The 23,561-nt window shown below is 47.2% G+C and overlaps 1 protein-coding gene across 1 annotated transcript in view; it reads left to right on the forward strand.

Annotated features, from left to right (window-relative positions):
* The window catches only part of LOC144824223 (uncharacterized), a 476,700-nt gene that overhangs the window by 201,374 nt on the left and 251,765 nt on the right, over window positions 1-23,561 (forward strand). Inside the window, 1 exon segment of the mRNA XM_078683383.1 lies at window positions 487-513. Within this exon segment, the coding sequence (XP_078539509.1) occupies window positions 487-513 (27 nt within the window).

Genomic DNA, 23,561 nt, shown 5'->3' on the forward strand with positions numbered 1-23,561 from the left:
CACAACTGTACCTAAATAAGGGAAGACACCTTTATTGATATCTATATATTGTTCTAGAGCAGTTTCAGTATAATCGACAATCGGGAGGTTTCTCTTGTGTCTAGTATGTACTAGGTGGGAATTCCTATGGTAGTCGGGTGGGGCTAGAAAAACAGGTGGCAGTAGGAAGGCAATGTAACAGGTTCCCTCCCAATCGAGGGGCAGACGAACATATGCGGTCTGACCACAAATAAAATAAGAATGACGTGAAGCTTTGAAAATAGATTTCCTACTGTCACTATACTTGACAATAGTAGTACAATCACTATGTCCTACATGTATGGAACCATTATTTCGGACACATAATTCACCTTTGACTGGTAGTACTGAAATAGCAGGTAAGTCTGGAGTAGTATCAGACTGAACATTCAGGACCATGAAATTCGAAGAATAATTACCTAAATTATACACTTCATTTTCTAGATCTAACCCGGTTCTGTGGGGGAGACCTTGCTTGTCTGGAAAACATGTACTGTTAAGAAAAGACATATCTGTTGAGGATAACGTTAACGTGGACCATGCTCCACACGAACCATTATGTGAAAAAGGATAAGGAAAGAGTGGCAGAACTCCCTTCGGTGTCTGGAAAGGGGGAAGTCGACCACATACCCAACAATTAGTGGCATTGCTGGTCTGGTGTGAGTAATGTAACATGCGGATGAAAGAATTATTTTGCATAGCGAGGCGGTAAGAGAGTTCATGAGGAGGTAGATCACTAAACGTGTGCTCTACTGTAGCATTAGAAGACGTATTTACATGAGAAACTAGAAAATACAGGTAAAAGGCATAACTGGTGCAGGAAATCATAGTGCTGAGAAATAATATGAAACATAGAAAAATGATACATCGGATTGAGTTTTGACTAACTCTCTCACTATGGGGGTCTATTTTATACATGTCAGAAACAGTCTAACCGTTTCACCTAGGGGAGGACTTAGACAATCAAACTGGCTGACTTATTTTACTAGACCGGAGTTTCAACTTATACTCCTGCTGCGGAGTTTTCTCTAACAGGGGAGAGTTTGTAGCAATGTCTTTTGCGGGACAGTCCTTGAGAACAATATTTTGGCAATCCTTCAAATCCTGGGAAATGTTCTTTGAGACGGGTTTCAGTCCATAAAACTTCTTTATATGTGAAAGGTGCACCCAGCCTTTGCGACCCTCCAACTTCATGGCTGTACGGGTGGCGAGGAGGACCTGTCGGGGCTCCTTCCAGCGTGGCTCCAGCGGACTTGAGCGGTCAAAATTCCGGACAAGGACCATGGATCCTGGAACGATTTCATGCGGTGCCACCTCGGTGTTGTCTGGAAATGCGGCGGCAACCTGTGAACGACAAGAGTTGAGGGCAGACATCAAGGAAGCTAGGTAATCTGTCAGCATATTACTTGAAACATCGGTAATACTTCGGGGTCTAGGAGTACCCCACATGTTAGGGGGGCGGCCGAAAACGACCTCATACGGGGACAGACCTGATCTGGAATGTGCGACCATACGCATATAGAACAAAGCGACTGGCAGAGCTACTAGCCAGTCCACACCTTTCTCTTTACAAATTTTTGCGATGCGAATTTTCAGGGTCTGGTTATGTCTCTCTACGAGACCGGCTGCTTCAGGATGGCGTACACAATGGAACTTCCACTGGTACCCTAACAAAAGGGAAACGTGCTTCATTAACTCTGATGAGAATGGCTGGCCGTTATCAGAATATACGACCCTAGGGAGTCCATAACGGGGGAAGAACTCACGAACCAACTGCTTGGCAGTGGTCGCGGCTGTGTAATCTGGGACTGGATATGCTTCTGTCCACCTGGACAAGGCGCATACAACTACAAGGACATACTTGAAACCTCGACATCGCTCCATCTGAATATAATCCATCTGGAGGACTTCAAAAGGGTGGTCAGGAGGCTGGAATCCACCTTGTTCCACCGGGACACTTTTACCTGGATTAAACTGACAACATATCATACAGGTACGGACTTTCTGCTTGGCTGCAGCTCGTAAATGCTTGTTGAACCAAATGTTCTGGATACTGTCTAACATAGCTTTTTCTCCTAAATGTGCTGGACTATGTGCGGTATTGATAATGACTTGAACCATAGAGTCGGGGAGAAACCATGTGGCTCTACCCTTCGTTAACCATCCTTGATCTGTCTGGACCCCTCCTTGTTCGGACCATTTCTTGATTTCTTCAGGAGTAGCATGTAGCTGGATATCTATGACATCTTGAGTAGGGTCCTTAACTGTCATACATGGAGTCGGATCTGGAGTGTGTGTCATGTTAACTGGAATGTCTGGAGTCTGTGCTGTAAGCTTGGCTGTGCGATCTGCTAGATCGTTACCTTGAGAAATAATGTCAGTAACTTTCGTATGTGCTTTGCATTTCATGATAGCAATGGATGTCGGTAAATGTATGGCATCTAACAGAGCTTGAATAAGGAGACCATGCTGAATCTTGGTTCCATGAGAAGTCATGAAACCTCTCTCCTGCCAGAGCACTCCAAAGTCGTGTACGACTCCAAATGCATAGCGCGAATCTGTGTAAACATTAACTTTCAAGTTTTTGGCGTGTAGGCAGGCTTGTGTCAGAGCAACTAGCTCTGCTGCTTGAGCGGACAGGGTGTCAATACGGTGTGTTTCAATAACTTCGGTGTCGGTAGTCACTGCATATGCGGCGACTAGTTCTCCTGTACTTATTCTCATACATGAACCATCCACATAAAGTGTCAGGTCGGGATCTGGTAACGGAATATCTGTCAGATCTTGTCTTGGCTTTGTCGTAATGTTAACTACTTCCACACAGTCATGTGCGGCAGAATTCGAAGTAACTGATGGTAACAATGTAGCAGGATTTAAAACGTTGCAGCGTCTGATTTCTATGTGTGGCTGGAACAGTGTCAATTCATAACCTGTTAAACGTGCAATTGTCAAGTGCTGAGTCTGTGTTCGGTTTAAAAGAACTTCCACGGAGTGTGGAACTTGTACTGTCAGGGAGTGTCCTAAGACTATGGAATCACTTTGTCTGATAGCTAGTGCTGTGGCTGCAACTGACTTGAGGCACGCAGGCAGAGCCTGGGCTACAGGATCTAATGTGCTCGAAAAATAAGCACATGGCTTGTATTGTCCTGCTTGATCTTGTGTGAGAACAGATAATGCTGTACCTTCGCCTTCTGTGACGAAAAGTGTAAAAGGCGTACTGTAGTTTGGTGTAGCTAGAACTGGAGCTTGACATAAGGCTTTCTTTAACTCATTGAAACTGAGTGTATGTTCAGATGTCCAAGGGAGGACAGACGATACGGCTGCCTCCTGTGTCGTTAACTGTATCAGTGGCTTGGCTAGGAATGCATACTGAGGAATCCATTGTCGGCAATAAGAAGTGAGGCCGATAAAAGCACGTACCTCCTTCTGGGTCTTGGGCTGAGGAAGACTCGCTATTAACTGGATACGGTCTGGTGTCAACTGCCTACCCCTCTTGGACAGTAAGTGTCCTAAGTAGACCACTTGCTGGACACAGAATTGAAGCTTAGAAGGGGACACCTTGTGCCCCATCTCGGCTAGGAAATACAAGACTGTAAGGGATGCTCGCTCGCAAGCACGTTCAGAACGGGCTGTGATCAGTAGATCATCGACATACTGGAGCAGGGCAGTGTCAGTTGGCATGTGAATGTTGTCTAGTTGTCTCTTGAGTGCTTGACTGTAAATACTAGGACTTTCTGTGAAACCTTGAGGAGCTCGTGTGAACATATAGCTTCCTACATTTAAACAGAATCCGAAAAGAAACTGGCTGTCTGGATGAATGGGAACACTGAAAAACGCGTTCTTGAGGTCTATGACAGTGAAAAATGAGGCTTCGGAATCAATGGCTGTTAACAGGGAAGAGATATCTGGGACAACTGGATACTGGGGAATAATACATTTATTAAGTTCTCGTAGGTCAATCACTAATCGATATACTGGGGGTGCATTTGGATCAGTACGTTTCATGACTGGAATGATCGGAGAATTGCATACATTGGAGTCAGTTTCTACAACTACTCCTTGAGCGATGAGCTCGTCAATAATTTTGGATAAGGCTGCTACAGCCTCAGGTGGCAATCTGTACTGTCTGATTCGTGGTAACACTACACCTGGCTTGAGAGTCACACGATGGGGTGTGATTTGCATGTAACCTACATCAGTTGGACCTTGCGCCCATAAATGCTGCGGAACATTAGACAATCTGGGATCAAAATCTCGTAATACATAGTGACCCTTAAAGTCACGTAGGAACAGACGTATTCCCTCTGGGGAACAGCATATAACTGCACCTAACTCTTTCAGTGTTTTAATGCCTAATAAATTCTCTGGACATGACTTAGTAAGTAACAGATCAGTAGTACGGGACAATGGACCTACTTCTAGAGTAACTGGCTTTGATATTTCATTTACAATGGGTTTTCCTGAAAATCCAAGGGAAACATTTCTTGAGCCTGAGAGCGGAGCCCCTGGAACTTCGGCATGGCTAATTGTGGTCCTACTTGCCCCTGTATCAATCAAAAACTTTCTATCTTTCCCTAGTACTTGACTATGAACATAGGGACCTTCTTGATCTACAGGTATCTCGATGAGAGGCAAGCCTACCTCCCTCTCTAGGCTGTTTCATTAATACGGTTGATACTCTGGATACTCGGACTGTGCATACTGGTACATCTGCTGTGTAACATGCTGTGTTGCAGCGATGGGCTGCGGTGCTGTAACTGTCTGTGGTGCATTCTGTGACTGAGGAATCTGTGAAACTTGTTCTTGTCTAGGCGGACGTGGTCTTTCTTTAGTCTTACCGGTAGCTATGTTATGTTTCAGAACTGCACACTCATTTATAAAATGACCTGGCTGTTTACAATAATTGCAGTTCCCTTTAACGGGAGCTGTAGGATGACTGGCTTGATTTGGACCCCTCTTCTGACTGTCTTGAGGAACAGATTGTGCAACTAGTACTTTCATTTTCGTGTCTTTCATACGTTTTCTCTCGTGTTCTTGCTCTTCCCTGATTCTATTCTGGTGGTATTGGAGCATCTGTAACATCTGGGACGGGGTATTAGCTTGCCAGGTACTTTCGACTTTCAAAACTCGATTTTTAATTGGTGGACTTGAATTCTCGACTAATTTAGTAACAAAAAGATGAGGGTATGACTCACTACTTGTCTTGAGACCACTGTTGATGCTAAAACATTTCTCAAATCTAGAATAAAAATCACTAATGTCTTCGTCTTGTTTCTGTTTACAGGCTGAGATTGCATCCCAGTCTTCCTTTTTCGTTGTTAACAATCTGGGTAAAACTTGAATCAATAATTCAGGTAATTCTTTACATTTCGCTCCAAGACCGGTACCTGGTACTCGTGCCTTATCTTCAGCTTCTAGAACTGCCCAATCGATCTTTTTCTCTCCCACCTCCCATTCTTTTTCCTTGAGCTTTTCATACACCCCTGCGGGCAGCAGAACCTTTAACATTTTAATTATATCTGGATACGTGTATTCTCCCATACGGAGCATGTCTTTTAATTCTCGGTGGAACCCTGCTGGATCTTTATCATGACAGGGAATTAATTTCTTCATCTCTAGGAGTTCCATCTTTGTAATCGGAGTGTAAACAAACACTCGTTCTAGTTCGCCACCCGTTCCTCTAACTGGGTGGACTTCTCGTAACGGATTCTGTCTCTCCATGTAAAATGGTTTACTTTCTGGGGGTGAGACATGAACAAAATGCGGGTTCAGAAACGTTCTATATTTGTGACGCTGTTCTAGAACGACACTAATTAAATCGGTACCTAAACCTTTCCATCTATACTGGAGTAACTCGTTCAGGATATCATGTAACGGGCCTGGATCAGAGTGCTGACCCTCATACAATGTAATGAGGTGCTGAATCATATACATACCCGCCAGTCGTTGCTCGGCTGGGGGCATTTTCAGAAACATTTGTGCCACTATTTCGTCTGGAAAAGTGGTAGAATCAGTAATCCATCGGACTGCTGATCGGACTAGTTCTTGTTCATGCATGGTACTCAACTCACTGTAACCGATTCGTGATTTCAGAATGTGATCGGTAGCTTGGAATACTTGTTCTAGAGAACCTTGTTCTGGTGCTGGATGATGGAAAGTAGACTTGTGTTCTAGGCGTAAATGGCGATCTGGAAATCTAGATTTTCCTACATACGCTATTCTGTCGGGATTCTCGTCCTCTACCTCTTCAGTATCAGAGTTACTTTCTTTCTCGCTTACTTGTGCTGCTTTACGTTGATCGTGTAACCTTATTATTTCTTTACGAATTTTCTTGTACATACTTTCCATAGCACTGATGGTTCTGTGCTTACCCTCGGCTATATTATCACTCCACTTTGTCAGGGTTCTCATTTCGGCTTGATCTTTGGACGGGTAATCTTGTTCTCTTATTAGACAATTGATCAGAAACTTTAATATCATGAGCTGGGTCTCAGCTTTCCTTTGGGACATGGCCTCGCCAATGCTTCCTGGATCATCCCCTGTACGGATGAAACGATATATTCTGTCTAGGTCTTCTTTCATATTCGGTAGGGTGACTAGATACTCGGCCACCCTTCTTACACGTAATGAATATAAAACCATATTATCCTCTCCTGGGACTGGATCATAGCCGCATTCATCAAGGGCTTTTCTTATTTCTGCTACAGACTGATGTCTGGGCGTACGCTGTGACGCTTGCATATGTAATTCGGCTGTCGTTAAACGCTTATGTGGCGGCGGGGTCTGAGGAGGACCTCCCCCTGCGGCCCCTAAACTAGAGTCGTCTACTGATGCTCTTCGTCCTGGCAGAGTGGGAAATGGAAATGTAGGCTGGACTTGTATGGCGGGCTGGACCGGGGGTACCGTAACAGGTACTCCGGTGTCTGGAGGAGCGGGAAGTGCCTGATTTACAGGGACTGGCGGAGCGCGAACAGGATTTGCATATTCTGGGACTGTGTCGTCCAAATAGGACGAAATAAAAATATCAGCTGCGGTCGGTTTGTGACGTAACTTAGTCGGAACTAATGGTGGCGGAAAATTACTGGATGCCTCCGGGGTCGCTTTTGGCAAGCCCTCGGCAAGGAGAGGATACATACCCTTAATAAGGGCATTCCTCTGTCTCTCTGATTGTTCAGTTCTAATTCGTTCACCTATCTCGATTAATTCTTTTTCTTGTGCTCGTTCTGAGGATTCTCTACTTAATTCTGACTTTCTGATTTCTTTTTCGGTTCTTTTATGAGCTTCTTTGCGCCATAACTCGATGGCATCTTTCTGTGACTGTCTGGCTTTCTTTTTCCATAATGCTTCTTCTACTCTCATGATGCACTCGGCATCCCATGTACCCGATACGGGCCATCTATACTTTTCTTCTAACTGTTTGGTATAATCTACCCATAAATCTAGATATAATATGGCACTTATGCCATGCTTCTGATACATAAAATGACCTGGACTGTCCCTAGGCGGAACTGGAACTGCTTCTTCTAACAAACCCTTTCTAGTTTTTAACTGACGTAATCTCGAAAAGAGAGACATTGTAAACTTGAATCGGAACACAATACAATAGACGAGGAACAATAACAATTGGGAGAACAATTCAGGCATACCACGACATTGGAAATACATTGAACAACATCATAACATAACAGTTCGGACAGAATATTACCTGGAATACTGAGAACAGAAACACAAGAATTTCTCGAGAACGGAACAGACTAAAGTTACTGGATGCACTGTTGAAACAGTACGGAACATACCGGTCCCATAAAGGGACGCATCAAGACCTGTATCCACCTAGGTGAACACTTCGTTTGTGGGTCTGTGTACCACCAACCCACGGACCAGAGTCAATTTAGATTGACCCTGTCTAGATACTACCCCAGCGACGGTACTCACCGGGCAGCAAGAACGGAAGGCCTCGGATCGGACTGGACTGCTACGACGACGGACGACGAACTTCGGACTTCAGTTACGGGTGGACCTCCGGATACCTCGGACCTTGGACTCTCGGCTTGGGCTCTGGTCGGGACTCGCCGCGTTCCTCCACCGTCTCGTCTGGATGCTGGACCGCCTCCTCCGTCTCCTCCGTGGGCCTGAGGGATACTTGAAGCAGAAATATCTGCCGGTGCGCAGAAGAGTTCCGTCACAACTGCAGAGGGTCAGGGGGTCGGCGTGGCTTCACCGACGCGTGGGGAAAGGGCAGGTCCCTGTTCGGGCGCCATTATGTGGTAAATAAATAAATAATACCCTATTTTTGAATGCATAAATGAATAACAGATAGCTCAATAAATAAGAGTCAAGATTCGAGGTAGTAGGAGTTTTGCAGGTTTAATACAGCATAAGGACAGGAACAGGACGACCTGCACGGGAATAGGATGGCAGCTGCCGGGGACAGGATCGGGAATGACGGCTAACTTTTAATAACAGTACATGAGCATATATACATAACGCAAACACATAGCATTACATTGCAATAGGCGTAGCAGTGGGTGGAGCAATAGGCGTGACGCGTAGCAGTCGCGAAAGATAAGGGTGAAAAGAGGTGTAACAGGGCGTATACATAGACATGTGATGCAAACGTAACAGAATATGTCATGAATGGGGCGGAAACCATGGAGGGGGCTACCTGAGGAGCCGGGACCTCTAACCTAATGGTGCGCGCAAACTGGCGATGACGTGTCACTAGGAGAAGCTGGGGGCTATGAACTCTGTGCTAGGAGCAGAGACTGAAGTCTGGAGAGTCAGGGCGACATGTACCTAAACAGTATCTAGTATCTGATGTTTAGAGAACATGTTGATATAAACTAGAAGTCAGGAGGGGAAAGGCTAACAGACACTAAGACTGGACCATGCATTATTCTACATGTAGTGCGTGATGAAGAATATTAAATGACCATTAATACAGTATTTCTCTAACATGGGGCCGTAAAGGCTAGACAATGACGGAAACTATTGATGCAGTTCAGTAGCTTTAGGAATGCAGAGGAGGAGGACTGAACTGATAATCTGGAATCATAACATACTCTTGGCAGACTCAGAGGCAGAGCCAGGCTGAACCGGGCACTGTGAGGCAGGAAGTAAGTGAAGGGTCGAGGATACAGGTGGGGGCTGTATCACTCCTCCGCGAGGCTTCAGGAGACAGGAGACAGGAGCTGAATCTGGTGTCCGGGCCCTTTTGAGGCCTAGAAACGGGGACTTTACAATGGAATAACGTGCACACTGAGAAACGTGGCAACGTAGCTTTACATAGGCCTGATATTCGTAGTATTCACGAGAACTGGAAACTGCCATACTAGAGGTGGACACAACTGTAATTGCGTCTTTAATCAAACATGGGGAATACATATGCATATTTAATCATGCACATATAACATATGATGGAGGACGCGTAGGGACACAGAACATAGCAAAATTTACTTTTCCACAACAGGACCCATGGGGCAGCTATGACAAGGGACAAGGGTGGCAGCGGCTCGACCAAGCATGGGCCCATTGACAAATTCACCGGTCCGGGAGCGGCGGCTGGTGCTGCTGGGGGGTCAACCGGCCCTCATGGCAGCTATCACCCAATCCAGGGAAATGCTGGATGCTAAAATCGGGGCAATAGGGTCGGATGTTATGCTGCTGTGACAGGACGTGTGTAATGCAGTGTCCCGTATCACCGAAACTGAGACTCGCATCTCGGAAGTTGAAGACAATGTCACAATTCTAAAGCAGAAAATGGCGAATATGGAGACAGCTCAGAAGCTCAGAAGGGTCTAGCGCTCTGCGTTGAAGATGGAGGCCCGGCATAATAACCTGAGATTTTTGGGATTTCCGGAGGGATCCGAAGACGGCAATATGGAATGCTTCCTCATGCAGTGGTTGGAAAGTTGGCTCCCCCCAGAAGCTATGTCACGGTGTTTTGCCGTGGAGCAGGCCCACAGAGCACTCATGCAGAGAACTCCGCCAGGGGCTCGCCCAAGCCAGTGATAGCAAAGCTCCTGAACTATCTTGACCGCGATGCCATACTGAAGCAGGCCAGGGCTAAGGAACCTCTGCTCTATGACAATGTAACAACAGCGCCAATCGTTCATGTCTGAGAAGGCCCGCATTTACTGTCTATCTGAGTGTTTACCTGTATCTTATTAGCACATGACTGTTATCCTATTATGCTACCGTTCACTATACTGTACCCAATTATTATGTCTACTCACCCCCCTGTTGCCCACTCCCCCCCCCCTGTGAAGCGCTCTGATATCTGTTAAGATCTTGTTCGCGCTATATAAAACTTTGAATAAATAAATAAATAAATAAATAAATGAGAGACCTTAAGCTCCCATATGCCCTCTTGTTTCCTGCTCGCCTGCGGGTGGTATACCGTTCCAGCACCCACTTCTTTGACACCCCGGAGGAGGTCTTCAAATGGACGGACGAAACAGTACGAGTGAGGGCGCACATGCCGCCCAGGAGAGAGTTGGATTCCTACTCCAGTGAAGTGGCCCGGAGGGACAGAAGCAGAGGGGGATTAGACGGTTGCGATCCCGGAGGCGCTCCTTGTCCTACGGGGCCTCCTCTAGGGGGGGCCCTACTCCTGGGTGTCAGACATTGGAACCCTGACATCCGGGGCTGATGTAGTGCTGTGGAGTTCTCTTTGGTTCAGCATGTATTCTGATGTATAATTGTCAGGGGAATCTTAATGTGGGCAGGATCTATGCCAGTCTCGTGCTTGTCGGGGTCATGCCCGAAGAACATGGGCTGTAAGTTGGGGATCCATTGGCTGGGGCGGTACTCGTTCCCCCATTGGGAATCAGGACCTAGCCCTGCCGCAACAGATACTTCAGTGTTTTTGAGGTATTGGGTGGGGGGTTTGTTGAGGGGGAGTTGTTTGAGGTTACGCGTCGCACTTCCGCTATGGGTCCGTTATTCTACACACACACGTTGCCACAGTCTTCTATCAGTGCTGCAGGAAGATTCCCTCCCCTATGGCTAACGCACGTCATAGAGATTGGGTAATCCCGGGTACTCTCCGCATTATAAGCAGGAACGTGCGAGGGGCTCTGGACAAAATCAAACGTGGGGCTATACTTCATCAGGCAAAGAGGGCTAGGGCCAACATCCTCATGTTGCAGGAAATGCACCTCATGGGCACGAAGGCACGCTGCTTGCAGCGTTAGGGGTTTCAGCAAGTCTTTCATCCTGGGTTCACGAGGGGCTAAAGGGGAGTAGCGATTCTGGTACACCACAGGGTCCAATACATACACGCGCAACAGTGGACTGACACACAGGGAGGGTACCTGTTTATCCGGGGCAAGATTGGGGAGAACCCCCTGGTTCTAGGCTGTGTATATGCCCCCTCCTTACGGTGGACTCTCGTGGAGAGGTTACTTGCCCTATGGGCTGATATACCCGATGTGTTCTCCGTGGTGGGCTGGGACTAGAATTATGTTATGGACTTGGCCAGGGATAGATGTGGGGCTGGGGGGGGCCAGGGAGTGGAAATCCCACGAAATTACACTGGCTGGTGACAGGCCTTTACTGGGTTGATGTGTGGCGGCGTGTCCACGGTGACAGGCGGGTGTACACATACCTCTCAGTGGTTCATAGGTCCTTCTCCAGGCTCGACTAACTCTTTATTCCCAGGGCGATGGTTAGTAGAGTGGTGTTGGCTGAGATTCTATCCCGCGCCCTCTCGGACCACTCCCCGGTGTCCCTTGAGCTCCATATGGGCAGGGGGCGACAACCCTTTAGGTGGCGCATCTCGGTGTGGCAACTACAGAATGACGAGTATGAGACGCATATGAGGGAGGCTATTGCTCAATACCTAACCTCAAATGAGGGGTCGGTGTCTAGCACCGAGATTTTATGGGAGGCTCTGAAGCCCACTCTGCGGGGTGTAGACATATCATGGTGTCCGCGGGAATCGAAAGGAAGAGTTGACTTGGGTGGAGGCCGACATAGAGGCACTTGAGCGCCGGACTCGGGAGGAAGGAGGAGGATGGCATGTGAAACAACTGCTCCTAGCTCAACAGTCCTGTTCCGCTCTCCTGATGGATGAGGCCCGCCAAGTTTGGCTAGCGACGCGCAGCAGGATATACCAATGGGGGTGACAAGTCTGGCAAGATGCTACATCGACTTTGTCAGGGCAATTTTCACTCCCAGGCCCTTACGGGCATTCTAGACGAGGTGGGAACACCGATTACTGACCCTACCGCTATAGCAGAGAGCTTCGCTACGTCCTATGTGGATCTATATGCTCCCCGAGAATGTTTGCCAGCGTCCACCGTTGGGTGCCTGGACCCAATGGGTTCCAGAGTGAATTCTTCAGACGCTATAATACGCAGCTGGCCCCCTATTATCAGGCAGTGGTAGAGGAGGCCTGGGAAAAGAGCCTGCTCCCCCTGGATTGGAGGCACGCGGAGGTGGTGGTGTTTCTTAAGACCAGCCGGCCCCCGGAACAACAGGCCTTATATCGCCCCATCTCCCTCCTTAACGTAGAGGCTAAAATCTTGGCCAAGGTGTTGGCCAATCGCCTCCTGCCTCACATCTTGACGCTTATACACCCCGATCAGACTAGGTTCATGTCCCAGAGGGCGACCAGGCATAATATAAGACGGGCACATGTGGCAGTAGCGACTGTTTGACAGACGGGGGAATCAGCGGCACTCCTTTTGGCCGACATGTACAGGGCATTTGATTCCCTAAGTTGGGTATATTTATTTGCATTACTGCGCAGACAACCTTGGCCCACGTTTCCTTTCTTACCTAATGCTTCTAAATACAGATCTGACGGCAGCGGTACGGGTGGCAGGTGCGGTCTCTTCCACCTTCTCCATTCGGAGGAGCACACAGCAGAGATGCCCCTTGTCTCCATATTTATTCGCCCTAGCCATGGAGCCGTTGGCGGCATGGGTGCGCATTAATGCGAAGGTCGGGGTTTCCAGTGGACTCCGGGTCTGTCCGACAGGATCGCACTATGTGCAGATGATGTCCTGTTTTTCCGTACAGCTCTGGACAAGAAGGGGCCGCGACTCCTGCGGGTCATGCAGATCTTTGGAGAGATGTCGGGATTATATATAAACCCTCACAAATCTACACTGTGGGTTCTGGGCGACTGGGCAACCACGATCCAGTTGGCTGTTAAGGGTCTGAAATACTTAGGGGTGTTCCTCTCAGACATGAAAGCCAATTCCTGGGAGCGGAAATTGGCCCCGGTATGGGAGCGAGTCCGTGCTGATCTTATGTCCTGGGCGCGTATGCCCTTGACATTATACAGCAGATCAGCAATTTTCAAGATGGTGGCGCTTCCTTGGCTGCTTTACCAGCTGCAGAATCACCCATACCCGATCCCGCTCAGATGTTTCCGGCTGGTGAATTCTGTGCTTGGGCACTTTCTATGGGAGGGGAGCCAAGTGTGTGTGGCTCTACGAACATGCTTTCTATCCACCTATTGTGGAGGACTCGCATCCTCAGACATTCGCTCGTATTACCAGGCATCACACCTCCTTATCCTCAATGAATGGAGGTACGGTGACAGGAGGGATCCGGCATATGCGCTGGAACGATGACTCATTGGGTCCAATACACTGCATACTATCTTGTACTCGGCGCCGCTGCGAGGCGGGATGCCGCCAGCTACGCGTGTGGTATTCTTGATCTGGAGGCAGGCGCGGCGCCGCATGGGTTGGTGGGATACCCTGACTAGGCAGACCCCCCATTTGGAAAATGGGTGCCTGCCCGAACTGGCGGCCTTGCAGGGCTTCCGGGGATGGGGTGATATTGGTATTTCAACTCTGGGGGATGTTATGAGGGGCACGACGCTCAAGTCTTTCCGAGACCTACAGAGGGAATTTCTTATACCCCCGTCACAATTCTACTGATACCTCCAGTTTCGCCATGCTCTACCCCCTAGTCTGGAAGGTTTGGAATCTCTCCCTGAATTCAGCCCACTGGAGGCGAGAGTCTTTATGGGGCATATGGAAACCAATCTCTAGTTACGCATTGTTCCACCACACTTCAGAAGCTGCGGGGGGACTGGGAGAAAGATGTGGGCACACTGGAGGAGGAGGATTGGAGGGAGGCCCTGGCGGCCCCATGGGGAGTAGCCATAGCGATACGCCTTCGCCTCACCCAGATTAAATAATTGCACAGGGTCTATTTTACCCGGGCTCGACTGTGCCGAGCGGGTCTGATTGCCTCCCCGGAGTGTCTTAGATGTGGTCGGGAGGAGGGCACGTTCATACAGACTATCTGGTAGTGCCTTTCGCTGGATCGTTTCTGGAGGGGGGGTGTTCTCCTGGCTGCTGGAGGTCCTGGGGTGGGAACTCCCACATACGCCGTGACTAGCTCTGCTCCACGTAATGGAAGGAATAGGGGGTTACATTTACAAATGACATCTCACGAAACTAGGCGTCACATTGGCAAAGCGAGATATCGCCAAGGCGTGGAAGGCGCCGCAGGCCCCATCGATGGCCGCATGGAAGAACGGCTTGGACTTTTGCATGGAGATAGAAAGCCTGTTTTTGTAGCCAGGGGATGTCCACGAAAACATTACAAAATATAGAAAAGATGGGCGGATTATCGGGGTCTGTGGCTGGAGCCGCCAACTGTTGTAGAGGCTCATCCATTGGGATAATTTCTGATGTACACGGGGATGTGGTGGTGCAGGGCAGGGGGGATCCGGGGAGGTATGTGCTATCGTGCTAAGACTCTGTTGTTCTGTATAAAGGCTGTGGCCAGGACTATGCGGACTCTGTGCTGCTTCAGGGGAAGGGAGAGGGAGGGGGAGTTGTGGGGGGGCTTTGTTGTATTACTTAGTTTATTTTCATTATGTATCTTGATGTCACTCACAAAAGTCGGTTGCTCCTGTGGTAATGTATGCTTTGATTCTGCAGATGTCTCTGGAGTGCAGAGCCCTGCGACGTATGTGCAATTGACAAATAAAATATGTTTTCAAAAAAATAAAAAAAACTTGCCCGTTTACAAGGGTGCGCAGCAACAGGTACACTAACAGTTGCATTTCTGAGAATAAAAAACCAGTACATCTTAGAGTCTGTCCTGGATGAGATACAACCTGCGCTAGAGAGGAAACTGTGTATTCAGTTTAGACATGAAGTTCTACCGCTGCGCGCTTTCTCTACAAATGGGCATGTAACAATGCAGTGGAGTCAGAGCTGCATGTATTCTTTTTCTGCCATGGCTAAAGAAAATCCAGAAGCCGTTGGCTGATCCAAATATGTAGAAACCTTGGGACCAAACACTACGTAGAGGCTTTTAGATTGCTGAAATACAAAACTCTATCCCCAACTGTATTTGCGGTATCACGGTTCCTGCTATCTATGTTGTGTATGCACAAGTCACTTCTGAAAATTAATGCACAGGATTAAGCTGACAAGACTCTTTTTCTATTTTTAATTGGGCTCCCTCTATCCTTCTTAAAGTAATTTTTATTTGTGATTTTAAAGAGTGCTTTTTAATGTTTTATTAATCTGAGATGTATCAGATCTATTTATGTGTATTAACTGTATATTTTATTAATAATGCACTACGTCCCCCCTCTTGCCCCATACTGGCCAGACTCCTGAACTATAGAGACAGAGACCTAATTTTGCAAAAGGCCAGGGTGGCACCTCCAATGCTGCTTGAAAACTCAGAGGTCAGCTTCTTTCCGGACTTTACCCAAGTGGTACAAAGACAGCGTAGATCATTTCTTGAGATCAAGAAGCGCCTGAGAAACAGAGGCCTAAAGTATGCCATGTTGTTCCCGGCGCGGCTTCAAGTGGAGCCCGAGGGAAAGACCAGGTTTTTTTGGCACTCCGGAGGACACTGCTGGACGGATGGAGGAATCCGGCGGAACAGGGCTCCCAACGTGATTAGGAGGTACAGAGGCTCTGCAGATTGACTTTGGGATCATTGGGTTCCGTCCGGGGTGTCTCCCAGTTGTACTCCATATGTAGAACGGGACAAACAGGGAAAAAAATGTAACCGAATGGTACAGGGTATCCATTTCATAATCACCATGGGAGGGGGGGAGAGATGAAACAGAGTGTACCCCCGATTTTGTTCAGTTAGTCTACGTTAAAGTGCGACAGGCACTCTGCATAGTTGGTAACATGGGCAGTTTGGACCCCTGGGTGCAGGGGAGCAGGGAGGGGGGCCGTTGGGCGGGGTTCATGTTTAGTTATTTGTTTTTAAGTAATCATCCAGGCACCGCAATCCGGCGACTTAAACACATAGGTGATACATGAATGTCAGGAATGTCGCAATGGGATGAAGGGTTCAGAATGATGAGGTGGAATGTCAACGGGTTAGGGGACAAAGTCAACAGAACGGTGGTGCTACAACACATCAAAAGGCACGCCACTAACATAGTACTCCTACAGGAGACACACTTGGTGGGTAATTCCTGCAAGGCCCTCAACAGGGGGGGGTATAACCTGGCAGCACACGCAGGCTTCACCTCAGGATCGAGAGGCACAGGCATACTATTGAGAAACTCCTTTCCCCTCATGATCAAATCGACATGGGTGGACACGGGGGGAGATACGCGGGCATCACGGGCCAATGGGAGGGGAAAGTACTCACTCTCATGTCGGTCTACGTACCGCCAGCCCTCCAGGAACTAGCATTCAAGGACCTAGGATCTATCATGATGACGATCCCGGAGGGACTGTTGATAGTGGGAGGGGACCTGAACGCAGTGGTAGATGGCACACAAGACAGACACCCGCCCAGAAGACTTTGCCCATCTAACGGCTGGTTGCCTAACTTTTTGGGGGCGCTGGGGCTACAGGATGCATGGCGCTCACTTCATCCAAGCACCACCCAGTACACTTTTCATTCAGGTGCTCACAACTCACAATCCAGATTGGACTACTTGTTGGTCCCCCCTGACCAGATACAATATGTCCAAGAGGTCAAACACATGGCGAGAGGCATATCGGACCATTCCTCGTTGTGGATGCATCTAGTGGTGGGTCAACAGAGAGTGGGTAGAGTGGCACCCATCAACCCGTGGCAGCTCCGTAACCCAGAGGTTCATAAAGCGGTCCATGCCTCCATCAAACACTACTTCCTAGAGAATGAGGGATCGGTAAGTTCACACCAGACACTGTGGGAGGCGTTTAAGACTGTGGTCAGGGCTCAGGCCCTCTCCCAAATAGCCGGGGTGAGGAAGGAAAAGGTCAAGGAGGTGGAAGCACTAGAGACGGAAATCTGTAGACTAGAGGAAGAACAGGCGGATCGACCTAACCCAGACACCTTACACACCTTGCAATTCAAACAGGATAGCTTCCGAGCCCTGGTAACTGTTTAGGCCAAAGAGCTGGGGAGAGACTCGTTGGGCAGAATCTACGATCAAGGAGACAAAGCCGGGAAACTGCTTGCTTGGCTCGACAAACAAAAACTGGCAAGTAGACTAGTTCCAGAGCTAATAGATAAATACGAACACATAATTACAGACCCCCAAGACATAGCAAACACATTTGCCCTACACTTCCAGGAAATATATGCTTCCCACAACCCATCAACGCCGGACTCTATTGCCCTTCTACGAGACGTAACAATTCCTAAACTCTCGTCAGAGCTTGAGTATCTGGAGGGGGCACTCGCACCAGATGGTCGCGTTAGCAAACAGAGGTCTCAACTCAGGGAAAGCGTTGGGGCCCAACAGGCTACCGATTGTACTCTATAAACTTGGGACAGATATTGTCGCCCCTCACCTCTGCAATATGTTCAAGGAGAGTAGGGAAATAGGGGAACTGTCAAGGGACCAAAGACTAGCCACTCTGGTGATGATCCACAAAGAAGGTAAACACCGGACAGATTGCTCCTCCTATAGGCCGATCTCCTTATTGAATGCCGAACCAAAGATCCTAGCAAAACTCCTTGCTAATAGGTTAATTAAGGTCATCAATAACCTCGTACACCCAGATCAATCGGGCTTCATGCTTCAGCGCAACACGGCGCTGAATTTGCGCAGGGTACACAGAGCAATGGGGAGGGTGACTACAATCCAAGAAGGGGCGGTCCTGGTCTCGCTGGACGCCTCAATGGCGTACAACATGCTTGAATGGAAATACCTATTTGCAGGGCTAGAGAAAATGGGGTTTGGACCCCAATTCATCTAGTGGGTACAACTCCTTTACACGAAACCACTAGCCCAGATAGTGGTAAACATTAAAAAATTTGACATGTTTGAACTAGGCAGAGGCACGAGGCAGGGTTGCCCTCTCTCCCCCTCCTGTTCGCCTTAGCCCTGGAGCCCCTGGCGTCCTGGATACGGAGGGGTCCCATGATCCGTGGATTCAGATGGGCAGAATCCTGGGAGGACCGCATCTCCCTCTATGCGGACGACATACTGCTGTTCCTAACTTCTCCGAAGGTCTCGCTCACGGCAGCACTTGACATCTTTGCCACCTTTGGCAGATACTCAGGGTACACCATAAACTGGCTCAAGTCAGTTCTATATGTCCTCAAGGGACCCCTCATATGCTTATCCAGGGGCTGCCCGATACAAATCACCACTCAAGGCTTCAAATACCTTGGCATCTATATCACCGCCAACCCTGTGGAAAGATTCACGAGGAATCTGCTCCCACCTGTGCTGAGACTTAAAAGAGACTCTCACTCTCACTGCTAGGTAGAGCCTCCCTGTTCAAAATGAGGTCCCTGCCCCGATTCCTATATTTCCTACAAAACTTGCTAGATTTGGTTCCCACCAGCTATTTTAAGGACGCTGTCTGCTATGGAATGGGAAACCGGGCATTGCTCTATCCAAACTCTACCTCACCTGATACGACGGAAGGATCGCTCTCCCTGATTTCAAAAAGTACTATTGGGCTTCCCATCTGGTAGCTATCAACCATGGCACATATAGGCAAGCCGGCAACCCGGGCTATTCAATGGATCACTGGATACTACCTGGAGGCAACTATAACCGGGCACTTAATTCAAAGACCGGGGGCACCTTCTAACCGGGCCGACTAAACAATCAGTACAGGTGTGGAGGGAAGCCTCCAGGAGCATGGGATGGGACAATAAAGTAACCCTTGCAACGCCACTGTGGGACTCCGAAAGACTGGGGAACCTATGGTCCACTAAAGGCTTTGACAAATGGGACCTCATAGGCATATCGAAAGTAGGCGACCTATCGGTGAAAGGGGAGGTCAAGTCATTTTCCACGGTACCAGGTACATGCAAGTCCGCCATGCTCTGTACTCCTGTCTTCAGAGGGGAGATGCCCCTCCTGACGCGGCACCCCTCGAAGATAGGCCCCTTGATGGATACTTACTGACAAAGGCAATCTCGCTCACATACAAAAAGCTTGTGAATCACACAGGAGACCCCTTAGTGAAATTGCAAGAGAAATGGGAAAGGGAAAGGCATAATTCTAGATGATGAGGACTGGGTGGCGGCAGTGTCTTCGCTACGAGAGGTAGCCATCGTAGCAAAGTTGAGGCTAGTACAACGTAAAATATTGCACCGCATCTATATCACGGGACCTGGGCTGGTGCTCATGGGTAGGGCAGCTGATGGTAAATGCAGAAGGGGTTGTGGAGGCGAAGGTACGTTCCTTCATATACTATGGGACTGCCTGTACGTCCAGAGGTACTGGAAGTCAATACAGGAGACTCTGAGTGAAGTGTTAGATCAGACACTGGAGGCCAAGAGATGTCTCCTGAACGTGTGGGAACCGACAGACTTGAACAACTCTCGTGTCACCTGGGTTACATTGGGGCTTAGGATCGCTAAACGTAACATAGCCCAGAAGTGGGGGGCAGCGCGGACACCGGCTGTGGATGATTGGAAAAAGGATATGGACTGGTGCATGTTTCGTGAGAAATAGGTCTATGTTGTCAGGGGATGTCCCAGGAAGTGGTCCAGAATCTGGGAGGGCTGGAATGAATATAGGGGGAATCTCTGTACCCCGCCGCTGGTGCCAGCTCAAGATGAACCGTTGTAGATATGACATGTATCACCAATAACTACATTGGGTATTTGTAAACGTCAGAAAACCTTGATTCAGATAAGCAAAGCCATTGTACTATGTATACTGCCTTGTGATTGATTCCTATGGTTAATAAAAAGAATTAAAAAAATAAAATAACGCTCTACGTATGTGTTGTTATGTACCTTGCTTATTTATCGGGGTGCGGGATAATAACTTGCAATAGTAATATAGGACCCTGGGGCCTTGAGTTTAGGCCCTGGTGGATGCTTGTATGTATTATCATTTTATGCACTTGTGTTTTTATGGTCTAATGACCGCAATAAAGTATTTGAATGGAATTGAATATTAAGTTTCTACCAATTCACCAAATGTTTCACCAACATTCTGTTTTTCTTGCCTGAAAATATATTGCTCATAATAAAAAAATGTGGCATTGGATTGAATTTTATATTGAGCCCCTCTTTGATTTGATGGCCTCTTTAGTTTGTAGAATTTTCTTTATCAGTTGCTTCACTCCTTCACCTGCAAGGTTCTTGCGGTATTGGATAATCTTTTTGTTATCTACTTCTTCCAGTGCATCAATGAAATCATCAAACGTTCAATGCAGGCAGTCCACAATGCGCCAATATTTTGTTTCTTGGCTGTATGAAATGGAAGAGGTGGTTTTCGGAATGCATATGCTGTTCAGTGTAACCTGGGACTGCCGGATAAACTAATAATAAACATTGAGGTTGGAGGTAGACGGATATGGAACCAAGATGATGAAAACCACACAAGTACCAGTCAAAATGACAATGTATTGTTGTGGTTACCAAACAACTTAAATGGACACACACATGAAAAGGCTGCCAAGCTTCCTTTTTAGCAACAGCTCCACTATCGTCTCGTGGAACATAGCGAATTTAAACCTTGATAAAATATCTCAGTTCCTAGGTATCCAACCTTCAATAGTATGCCTACAGGAAACTTGGTTCGTCGATCATTTTGACCAAAAAAATTACGTTGTCTTCAAAACTCCAGCCACAAGGACCAGACAAGGACATGCAAAGGGAGGCCTGACTATCCTGTTATCAGAAGAATTAAGCTGGGACCAAGAAATAATTCACCTAACTAGCCCTAATGTACAATGTCTTAACCTAAAGTACTTAGATAAAAATACTCTTACTATGTCAGGATTCGCTGCAATTGAAGTAGTAGTCGATTTACTGATCAAAAAGGCACAAATTGTGCCTTTACAAAAAATATGCAGCGGTAAAGAATTAACCAACCTCTCCTTACAACGTACCATTAGGTTACATGGATTACCTTCTGTGAGAATTACTGACCATAGGCATGAATTTGTGTTCAGATTTTAGAAGGCTGTCTGTATATCATAAAATTGATGCCTGTTTATCCTCAGTTTATCATCCACAAACTGATATACAGTTGGAATGTGTTAACCAGTCCTCAGAGCACTTTTTACTGTAAAAGACAGGTTAACGACTGCTATTAGTGATAACACAACATGCAGAATTGATTTACAGTAATGCTCTGCGGAGAGCCACAGAGGTAGTCCCATTTATTGCCGTTTTGTCATCACCCAAAATCACTTCCGATGAGTACTGAGAAAACTAACTTTGGTTACAGTTGTTTTGACCATCATAATGGACTGATCCTTTCAAGAATGTATGTCAAACGTGTTTTTAAGAGAGAACGCATTAATGCAGTTTTTGACATACATGGTTTGATTCTTGAACATACACTTGAGGTTTTATTTACTACTGAATCTGGAAACATGTGGCTTCACCCCCTGATCTTGCATTTCCACCTTGTTTTTGTATCGCTCTTATCTCTATTTTGAGAAAACCAGGGGCATGCTGGCAGTCAGTTACAGACTCTGCTCAGTTCCTCTGAACACATTCCCGCTTGCTACGCTCTTAAAGCTCAGATTTATTTAGTCTCTGTTCCTCACTTTTCTGTCTAATAGTACATATGACCTGATGGGCCTAGCAATACTCTTACTACATACACTTTTGATTTATTAATTCTCCTACATTAGGGATGCCTGTCCCCTTTTATTTGAGGTTAGCTGCAGGCACCACTGCAGACTTTAATGACTCATACTCTTCACGTTCGCTCCAAACTTAGAATTAACGCTTAACCTGATCTTCGCCCATCCCAACCAGATGCCCACTGTATCCTTTAACTGCCGCTTCTTAGTGCACGGTCACTACTTCGGTGCACTATCAGGTTAAGCACCACTGCTTCAAATTCACCACTCTAATTTTGAAACTATATTGCACAATTGGTGTCCTCCATTGAAGTGGGACTTCCTTTGTGGTCCAAGCGGGCTGGAGTGTGCTCTCCTCCACCGCCTTCGCGCCGTTCATTTGCACCCTGGTGTGCACAGGACCCCGAGGCCTCAGGCTGCAGAGCGATACTTTGTCTCATTTCTTTTTTAAGAGAGGTGGTAATATCTGTAGGGATCTTCCACGGATGGTTCTTCCTGCCCTCTCCCTCCGGCTCTGATTTTAAGACTGATCCAGTTCTTTCCACCTCTTTCCTCTGAGTCTAGGACATGTCTCTGTTTTAAAAACAGGAGCTGCACTTGACCTGTGTCCTGCTTGCAGTTTCTAGCGCTTTCTGCTTTGTGTTACAGAAGCTAACTATCTAACTCGTTGCTTTCTAGTTCTAAGGCTTCTTGAACTTGGAAGCAACCCCTTGCTGAACCACTGGTAAAACAAGCATTGGCAAATCCATTAGGTTTCGCCTATGTGGAATCTATTCGGTTTGTCAATTTTTTTTACATATCACATAGAAATCCATTAATTTTAGAGTACGTTTTGAAGAATTGCTTGGTGTACTACTGCTCATTCTATTGAAGAGGGTTCTATAGACTGACAGCATTCATGCATATGCATAGCTGCTCCATCTACATATGACATTTAAAGATGTTTATGCTCTTAATTATTATATATATATCCAGGACGCTTTCAAGTCACTGAACACTCATGCCGGCTCAGCGAATATATACCAATGACAATGCATTGTGGAGAACACAGCAGGTTCCCTAAGACAGATATGTCCACACGTGTGTCTGCAGCGAAACTCAAATGTTTACAGCCTATGGTAAATCTTCTAGGCGGAGTTTGGAGGTTATCAGGTGAGTTTAGAGAAAAATAAGATACCCAGCTTGAAAAAGATCCTCACGGGTGAGTAGCGCGCTTACAATTCCCTGACTGATTGATTGATTGAATAAAAGCTAATTACTTATGGATTCTGACAAACAGTTTGCCAGAATTACTAAATGCAATAAAGTAGGGGTCTGTGACATTGGCAATTAACGCTGCACAGGGGGATGGTCACCTTGGCTTGTCGGGAGCAGTAACAATGGATGACTAAGCAAAATGAGGTCTGTGCTTGGGAAGAGGGAAGGGGGCAGGTGCTTGCAAAGATATCGGAAGACCAATGAGGAGGAGAGGAGATGGCAAATGCACTTGTATGGAGTGCTAGATAACAAATAATAATAAAAAGTATCTTCTGAAGAGCGTAGCCAGTAGAAGGACACTGGAAAATGACCAGAATCGGTACTTGG

Source organism: Lissotriton helveticus, chromosome 1_1 (assembly GCF_964261635.1).
Source record: "Lissotriton helveticus chromosome 1_1, aLisHel1.1, whole genome shotgun sequence".
Taxonomy (NCBI): Eukaryota; Metazoa; Chordata; class Amphibia; order Caudata; family Salamandridae; genus Lissotriton; species Lissotriton helveticus.